Raw genomic sequence first — 9768 nt, 5'->3', positions numbered from 1 at the left:
GGATGGATAGATAGATAGATAGATAGATAGATTGGTAGATATGTAGATAGATAGATTGATAGATTGATAGATAGATGGATGGATGGATGGATGGATGGATGGATGGATGGATGGATGGATGGATGGAGATATAAAGATAGATATATTGGATGGATGGCTAGAGATGGATGGATGGAGATATAGAGATATATAGATGGATGGATAGATATAGATAGATAAATATAGATAGATGGATGGATAGAGTTAGATAGATGGATGGATGGATGGATGGATGGATGGATGGATGGATGGATGGATGGAGTTTGATATAGATAGACATATAGATATTTATATACATAAATAAAAATAAACAAATCTAATAACCATTTTATAAGTTTTTGTTGCTTGCAAACATGTAAGGCATAATAATCTAGTACCAGTACGGGTTTTGTAAATGAAATATTTGTAAACAATATCTTCTAAACGGGAAATTATTTGAATAGCAACATTTTTCTCTCTGCATACTTTAAGGATTACTTTTAAACATGACGTCAGTCACGTCGTGCCTCTGGAAACAGCCACATCTATTGTGCCTGTGACACATTGGTATTTAATTGCAAAACATTTAGGTTAAATATACTAGTACTATACTAGTACTGCTACAGTCCTAAACTGTCAAACAACACCATCATTATCATCAATTACATCTCAATACAAGCGTCATGTACACCTGCAGTGCACGCACAGTTATAGTATGCATTGAATATCTATTGCGTATACAATGATCATCATGTTATGTCATACATCATGATATATCCAGAAACGCCCTGGATCAGTCGGCCTATGTGGTCTTTGTTTATCAGACAACATGATTCATGGATGCCTGTTTTTATTTCTTCAGTCAGATTGTAATAACGTCCTCTACCTTTCCATTTTAGATGACGTCACCAGTCCTGTTACTTTTCAGCCTGACCTCCTCCGTTCTGTTGGGGTCAACAACTTGGTAGACAAATCTGTGACTAGGCTGACATTTAAATATTAATCTTTATTACACTTTTTAATCTATTCTGATGTATGTCGTCAACCAAGCTTTGATATTAGATGAGTGCAGTATGCAGAGAACACATCATTAGATTTTCTCAGGTTGCCGTCTGTCAAAAAAGTATTCGGAGAATGTTTTGGGGATCTTCCCTAACAGCTTTCAGAAGTTGTTTTGTAGCTGATGGAAATGTCCGGAGGCTTAGAGGTGTGTGTGTTTGCCTCAGATAGAGAGTGTATGTATGAGAGATTTTGGAAATGAACCAATGCGAATTCATTTACCAGCCCTTTAAATTAATTACTTAGTATTGAAACCTAATGACCTTTGCTGTCTACTGGCTTAATAAACATGAACTTGTATGACATGTAACCACATCAGTGGCTGATTTGAAATGCTTTACATAGGCAACATACAACACCACACAAGCATACTTGAGTAACAAAAAAGTTTGACGTCAGCAGGATAAGCTAACAGCATGCAATTCTAATAAACAAATATTTTTTTATAACAAATAAATTATTATTTTTTAATCACATTTAAGTTCTCTTTAGAGTATTAATTGAAATTTAAATGTATTTTTTTTACATAAAGCTATACTCCAGCCAAATATCAAAATTACCCCATGATTTGCTCACCCTCAAGCAATCCGAGATACATATTTCATCTTTCAAATTAGCATATTTGGAGTTATTTTAGTAAATGTTCTTGCTCTTCCAAGCTTTATAATGGGATAAAACAGGGATCAGGGAACAACATCTGACTTTGAAACCCCCAAAAGATGCATTCATGCTTCACAGAAGTAATCCACAAGGCTCCAAATGGTTAATAAAGGTATTCTGCAGGTAATATGTGCGATTTTGTAGGAAAATATCCAAATTTAAACTTTATAAATTATAATAACTATGGGTGTGAGGAGACACACCCACGAGATGAGACGATTTTGTTAACAAGAACGAGACGAGACAAGATTTTTTACATTTTTTAAGAAATCCTCAATTTAAAACTGTACCTAACAATTATTTTGCTAATTGAAAATGAAGTTATTTTATATATTGTTTGGTAATAAAAATGCACCCAAGTGAGCAATAACCTTTAAAATGACATAATAATGGCAATGCAATAATAATTGGTACACTGTAAAAAAATACTTTGCTGCCTTAAAGTAATTTCAACTTACTATTATTTATCTTGACTAGAGATGAGTTGTTATAACTACAGGTGAGTTGTTATAACTTATACATTAAGTTGACTTTTCTCAACTATATCTTATAAGTTGTGACAACTAATTTCTGTTGACATGACTTGTAAATCTGAGTTGATTTAACAAAAAAATTTAAGGCAGCAAAGTTTTTTTACAGTGTACAAATAAAGTATCAAAACAAGTTAACACATTACAGTAATCATTATGTATTTTAACTAGAGCTGTCAAAAGATTGATCGCAATGAATCGCATACAAAATAAAAATGCATAATATGTGTGCATGCACTGTGTGAAATTATTTTGTATATATAAACACACACACATGCATGTATGTATTTAAGAAACATTTACATGTTTGTGTGTGTGTACAATATATATATATATATATATATATATATATATATATATATATATGTATATGCATATGTATATGTATATGTGTATATCGGAAACTAGTTATTGCAGTTTATAAAGTTTAAAATACGGATATTTTTCTTACAATATCGCATCGATTACCCACAAAAGACCTTTATTAAAATGGACTTTGGAGCCGTGTGGATTACTTCTGTGAAGGATGAATGCACTTTTTTGGGCTTCAAAGTCAGAAGTTTTCCCCTGATCCCTGTTTTCTCCAATTCTAAGCTTGAAAAAGCAAGGAAATTAAATAAAATAACTCTAAATGCACTGAAAAAATTCTACGGCTGCACATGATTGAATTAAGTTTTCTTAAAATAATTTTTCTTTAAAATATTGTTGGATCTATGTAATTTAATTATTAGGTTGAGTAAATCTCTCTAATTTTGATATTTGGCTGAAGTATCGCTTTCTAACTTCTCTCACGTCATCTAAATGATTTATTTCACTTGTCAAAAGACAATGTGGGATTGCCTTCTCTGTGACATCAGGAGAATTCATACAATGCCTTAAATGTTGCCTAAGTAGAAAGATCACACAGCCAGTGTTTCATCATTCTAGACCAGGTGTCCTGACAAGTACAGGTGTAATAGGGAGTTAATTCACCTGTCTGAAATCACTTCACGCTCCCATAGTTCAGTTATTTATCACGGGGAGGTTGCCTGGCCCACAGACAAAAAGTTCAACTTTTATGGGTGTAGAGCGCAGGTGAATTAAATAATTGGTCAGCACCCATTTAACCGGCGTTGATCTCATCAGTCAGCTCTCATGACAGGAGCATCTACCAAGTGTGGAAAACTCATTTCATGTGGGCTGGGTGGTATTGAGATGATGAGAGAAGAGTCAATGCTGGAAAAGCCATCAGCCATCGCTGATAAACACCTTAAGAGTTATTAGAAAGACAGCCTCGGGATATTCATGACATGAATACCTGTTTGCTTCCATTGGATGGATGAATTGTGTCTGTATATGTTTAGATATACCTGTAATGTCCAAAATGTCCAGAAAAGTACAGCGACTTAGTAAAATAGCTACCTAATTGTTTTAAATGATTGTTTTGATGATAAGTTTAGGGGCTGGGTTAGGACCTAACAAATATCATTAGCCTGATATAAAAACAATGAATGTTTTCACTAACATAGAAAACAAACGTGTGTAAAGGTAGCTCAGGGCGGTGACCCGGGCAGCACGCAGAGACGTCAGAACTCGAGGTGTGTCCGACCATCCCAAAGTATTTTCCATTGTTTGTACTATTGGTGCTGAATGCCTTTCGTTTCGAAGAGATTCCTCGTGTCGCAATAAGCTATTATTTGTGCTCGGGGCCTATTCAAACCCTAATGACTAAACCCCGGGTCCCCGGAGACCTGCATGAAAAGTGCACAGCTCGGGATGAATATCCAAGACTATTTTCCTCTCTTGATTTCCTGGTATGAACAAAGGAAAATTGGACTAATTAAGAGGATCTATGGTAAATTCCCTGCGGGGTGTATTTTGTTATGCTTCTGTTTGAAGCCTCCTGGAACGCAGGAATGCAGCGTGTTTGGAGTTTTGTTTAGTGCAATGTCTTCAATAAAGAAAGCTTTAAAAACAACTGCTAAAATGTAAATAAATAACCACTTTTTCCTACATTTGATCTTACGATCATTTATCAAAAATGCGTACGTGTGTTTTATAGAACGAACGTATGCACAAAAAAGTGTGTCCCCTTTCTCTCAGATGGGAAATCTATAAATCGTAAATGATCTTGAACTTGAGCTGATCAGTTTCAGATCTCCGCCTTTAAACGCTGGCTAATCAATGTCATTGACATATAAAAGGGCACCTGTCATTGTTTGAAGCCTTTTTGAGCAGCATGAATGGCTTATTTTCCAAAAACCTGTAGCAATCGGACAAGCAAAAGTGCGTAAGTCTGCTCAGACCCTGATGTGGCACTAAGCACTTTTCCACGTCAAAGATTTGGATTTTTGCGAACACACACGTTACGATCAAATCTGTGCATACGCATGCTTTATACATGGCCCTGATCATCAAAGACCTAGACCATTACCAGACGTCTTAAGACCGTGAATCTTTGCAAAGTATGTTTTTTCATATGTTCATATGTAAAGCGTTTTGTAAACACTATTTTTAAAGGTGATAGGTTTATTGGGTAGACCCCTCGAAACCCATATCTAGACCAAGACCCGTCATTCCAAAACAGTCCAGAAAATCAGCTTTAAAAAATGTAAATTCATAACACTAGATGACTATTTCTTCAAATCTGAAAAGTAAAAAAAAAAATGCTATATGAAGTTAAAAATGATCTGACTATTTAAAAAAACAGATTACGTTTTAGATGTACCTGAGGATTTGTTTTTTAAGTTTGTCACTTTGACTTAAATTTCTCACTTCCATGCATGTCCATGTTTGCTTTTGAATTTCTTAACAATTTAGTATGTTTTAATTTTTACTGACATTTAGTGTAGTTGTGCTGTGGGAACTAAGAATTTAAGTTAAGCAACACTTCAAGAAACAATGAAAAAAATCATTTGTTTAAATAATACAAATTATTTATTAATACTTAACAATGTTACCACAAAAAGGGTAATGACACAATATAACATGATATATTTCATAGAAATAACATCTCTGAAGCCAATATGGCTTATTAAAGATACATATTTAACATAAATGTTAAAAATAATTTTCCATTGATACAATTTCAGAGCTTCATCATTGTACAGTGTATAAAGAGCATTAGTCTCATTACAGATAATAAGAGCTCATTTTGCATTATAACATCAATGTGTAGGACTTGTAGTGTGTAGGTTTTTAGTATGTAGTGTAACACTTCTTGTGCGTATATCGCCTTAGGTTTCTGTCTGTCTCTGATTGTTTCTTTGGATAACAGCATATTTTTCCTGTGCAAGACATGTGATGTGGTCAAGTCTTAAATATCCCTTCTCAAGAGGGATTGAAAATTCCATGCGTCCTGGATCAAGATAGTCCTGACGCCTTGAGGTTTCTTTCGTTTCAGTCAACAGCATCTCCAAACGTTCGATTTCTTCTCCATGACTCAAACCGAGTTCAGTCTGTGTGCTGGGTTGACTCACCCTTGGGGTGGAGTCCGCGTGAAAACACCTGAATCCTGGATGGATATCTGTAGGTATTCCAACACACATTTGAAAAGGATTCCATGATGACTTCTCTCCATATGACGTGTCGAGAGGAGTGGAGAAGAGGAGATTTAAATCCTTTTTCCTAGAGCGAATCAATAAAGTTTATACGCTGGTTAAAGTCGGTGTAGGAGGCGATGTTTTCGGGCGTCCGCGTGGAGCCTTGTGACGCTGCCTCAATTGCCATTTTTTCAGAAGTTGTTGTGTCTTTTTGGTGGCCATCACCCTCAAGTCATCAATCTGGTGTGTGATTTTCACCCTGTAGACAAACATCACAATGTGGTCAATATCACAGCTGACGTGAAACTCGGATTTGACAGATCACAATAAATATTTAGTGGTGCTTAGGGGATGAATTAAGTTTGTTTAACAGAGTTTTAAAGCACATCAGTAGTTGGTTGTTTGTCCCTATATCTGGCTCAGAAAACAATTTTTACTCTCTGCATTTTCTTATTACTATTTCACTATTACTTTTATCATTTCACTCATCTTTCTTCACATGATAGGCCTTGAACAGAAATGTTGCCTTGTGACAAGTCTGTTCTCATATGCATCGACAAAGCCTAAGTATGTGTGTTCACGTATTTACGTTCTGTATATTTATGCAAATAAGTGCAGTATACATTAAATCTATGGTTGTTAAATCTCTTAAAAAGTAGACCTACTGCAAAGTATGAACAAAGTTGAAAAAACTACTTTCATTCAAGTCATTAAACCAACAATAGTTATCAACCTCCGGGGGCTCAATTTAAAATCTGAAATAAGATGACTCCATTACTTCGAGGAGACATCAATCTTACAGAAGCTTGAAATTAAAGCTTCCAATTACTTCTTTAATGTGTGCCATATTTTAAAATGCGTGCGCTTTTTCTTACCGTTTAATTGCTTTCTGTATTGCTGCCAGTTTGTGTTTGCATTCCTGCCTGGCACAGTCGTGGCCCTGGGCGGCTGGGATGGCCCTGTCTGATTCTGTCTTATACCTACAGTAAAAAAAGAAAGTTCACATGAGACGCTTCCCAACCCAATTCCTTAGCAAGTCCACATATAGAAGTGAAACCTGTTTCAGCAAGTTTGTCATGGCATGCCGTAAAGTTATAACCCCTGTACATTATCATTCTGTTTCTCACCCAAATATGTAAACCAGTAAATCTGGTGTCCTTGAAATAGGACTTGAGATTAAAAATATCTATTGCTTTGAACTGTGACGTTCAGGTTATTTGCATTCAGCGTGTACTTACGCGTTGTTCGCTTGACAGAATGAAGTGCATGTTTTGTCTTTGCTATCTGCACATTTGCAGCGCGGTTTGGGCACAACAGGTTCTCTGACTGCGCGCTTCTTGCGTGGAGCGTTTCCAAGTCCGTAAGATACGGTTCGCCTGGGGAAAAGAAAAATAATGATTAGGAAAAAATTATATGCCATGGGGAACACTTGCACAAAGTCTTGTTTCGAAATGAACTACAGTACACGTGTGTTAGATATGATATAGGGAGAAACTTTATGACATTGAGATAAATGTCAAAGTGTCCCAATTTAGCCGATGTGAATGAAGTACTTACTCTGGTGTGTTGACCCATATGATGTCCAGGTGACAGAAGTAAACGCACTCTTTATCCATAAAACTTTCGCAGGAGCATCGTTTGGGTCTGGAGTGGCGCGCGGACACTGATGCGCCAGGTGATGATATGTGATTCAGAGATGCCGCTGTAACTGTAATCATAAAGTTGTGTTACTTTAATGCTGCTTAGTCATCTGCTTAATAAAATGTGCAATTGGTGTTCAAAACTGCAACTAACTTGTAAAGTGTTTGTCACGCGTAAAAAGCAATGGCAATGATGCGAAACATGTACAAGTCTTTTGATGCGCGGTTCTTAATGTCTTAAACACATAATTGTACTTTTGCCATGCAAAACCTTTGGGAAGTTTAACATTTTTTGTTTAAATCAAAAAGTAAAGAATTTGCTGCCATGTAGAGTTTAATTCAGATCTTGGTTATACTTTGTAAAAATGCTGCTTTCAATGTTAAAGTATAATCAAATTGCCTGTACAAGTATTTTAATTAGTTGCTGTTAACTTATGCAAAATTAAATATTACAACTTAAAAAAAAACAATCAAAAAAAAATTTGTTGTATAGATATTTTAATGTACATACCAAAGTCAAAGATTCCAGAAGACAGCATGGACAACACTGGGAAAATAATCCTCAAATCCATTTTATATATTCTTATCCAAGTCCCAAAAGAAGATAATCCAATAAATTCGCAAATAGCTGAAAACTTTCGGTGCGGAGCAGCCAAGTTGCACTTTTAATTACAGGTCGTCCACAAGCACCAATGCATCACTTTAGAGTTGCGCTCCTTTGAATCTCATTGCTTTTATACGCGTGCTCTCCGCCCCCCTCCCGCGCGCTCACGCGAACACAATGCTGTTTGTTAATAGTCACCGACAAGCAACATGTGGAGCGAGATAAGAAACTTTGTATTCCTGAGATTCCAGTGGGATGGAGACGCCGGGCGGCAGGTTGGTGCCAAGTTTTTATGGTAAGCAATGACTTTTAAAATAGGGCAGTTTAAATTCTGCCCAGTAGAGGACGCCCGAGTATAAACTTCATAGAAGAAAGGCTTCAGATTCCAAATGAAATCATCACTTTTTTAAAGATTTTTTTTAAGTGACCCTTAATAAAGAATAAGGTTATGCTAATACTGAATAAGTTATTGTCAAATAGAGAATTTGTCACAAGCGTAAAGTAATTAAAGATTGGGTTAAAATATACGAATGATTGTCCATACTAAACCGATTTTGTACTTCATGTTTGTGTCAAAGATTATAGCTCAAACCCTAGTTAGTGAATTATCAATTGGGTAATTGTTTTACATAAATATACCCGCGCGTCCAACCAAAACTTGTATTTTGGGGCAAATTCACCTGTCACCAACCTGTCCATATCCTCTCAATCACAAGTGTGGTTTTGAAATTATTCAGAAGTGTTCATGTTTTTAAGGAAAATATTTTGGCAATATTATAATATTATTATATATGAAGTTTTTATGCGCTTATAGCCTAATATATTAACTGTATGCAGTTTTTTCTTTACTGCAATTTTTTTCTTAAAATCTGTTTTGCAACAACGCTTAATTGTGAAAAATTGTGTTTCATTAATTGATTTTGAATGAAATTATTTATTGCCATTCATGATTATATAGGCTAGTGCTTAATGTGCATTTAGTACATAGGCGCCGTAAAACACATTTTCAAGATACATGTTTGTCAATGGTGCATTGAGGTTCAAAGTTTTTTGTTAGCCTAAAGATGCGAATAAAACTCTCGCCTCCAGCTGTCTTTTCTTCTGCCCGAAAGAAATGGGTATTAATGGAAACTCATAAGCGCACTTCATCCTCAGCCTCAAAATAGTTTTTTGAGCAAGCTTTATTAAATATTTCTGCACGAAGACGTGTTGCCTGTTCATGCTTGTTCCACTTAAGACGGAGATTTAGGACAACAACAAAAGCAATCTATTAAGAGAGCTGATGAATAGAGATGCTGCATTAGGGATAATTACGGAAATATGCGGTTCTGTTTAACAACGTTGCTTTCCTCGAGCGAGGGTGGCACGACTACAGTAAAAGTTTTCTTAAAAATAACAAAACTGGTCATCACCTTTTCGCAAGGCTTAAGTCTTACATGTACATACAGGTCTTACGATATTTTTTTCTGTACAGATTTTTCCTTTGATAAAAAAATCGGCCCTAGTGAACAAGTTAAACAAAGTGCCATGAGTTTCAAAGCAGTAAATTACGCACAACATATCTAATGGACCACTTTCAGTAAATTCACTGGGTTTGGAGGGACGGAATGTTCTGAACGGTTTTCAGACAATCTCACCCACTCTCGTGCTCTTCCGTGGGTTGGGTAACCAAGCAACGTCCTCCCCTACCTACCTGAATCCGCTTTGCCTGCAATGTCTTGACCCATCCGGAAGGG

The 9768-nt window shown here is 35.9% G+C and overlaps 1 protein-coding gene across 1 annotated transcript; it reads right to left on the bottom strand.

The window, feature by feature from the left end:
* Positions 1–5160: 5160 nt before the first annotated feature.
* On the bottom strand, positions 5161–8145 carry edn1 (endothelin 1). Its single transcript, XM_065285285.1, has 5 exons — positions 7940–8145; positions 7346–7496; positions 7027–7164; positions 6664–6768; positions 5161–6047 (listed from the first exon to the last, which is right to left on the bottom strand). The coding sequence occupies exons 1-5, from the start codon at positions 7998–8000 to the stop codon at positions 5894–5896; spliced, it is 609 nt and encodes a 202-aa protein (XP_065141357.1). The 5' UTR covers positions 8001–8145; the 3' UTR covers positions 5161–5893.
* Between the last annotated feature and the right edge of the window lie 1623 nt (positions 8146–9768).

This window comes from Paramisgurnus dabryanus, chromosome 19 (assembly GCF_030506205.2).
Source record: "Paramisgurnus dabryanus chromosome 19, PD_genome_1.1, whole genome shotgun sequence".
Lineage (NCBI taxonomy): Eukaryota > Metazoa > Chordata > Actinopteri > Cypriniformes > Cobitidae > Paramisgurnus > Paramisgurnus dabryanus.
Note: the sequence above shows the minus strand (reverse complement) of the source record. Positions and strands in the feature narration are given on the sequence as shown.

What these genes read in the sequence shown, in the direction of transcription:
- edn1 (XM_065285285.1), bottom strand. Translation starts at nt 8,000, where the DNA reads ATGGATTTGAGGATTATTTTCCCAGTGTTGTCCATGCTGTCTTCTGGA. An exon ending in ATATGGGTCAACACACCAGA is followed by an intron (nt 7,165 to 7,345) that starts GTAAGTACTTCA and finishes TCTTTTCCCCAG; the next exon opens with GCGAACCGTATCTTACGGAC. An exon ending in ATACAGAAAGCAATTAAACG is followed by an intron (nt 6,048 to 6,663) that starts GTAAGAAAAAGC and finishes GTTTGTCTACAG; the next exon opens with GGTGAAAATCACACACCAGA.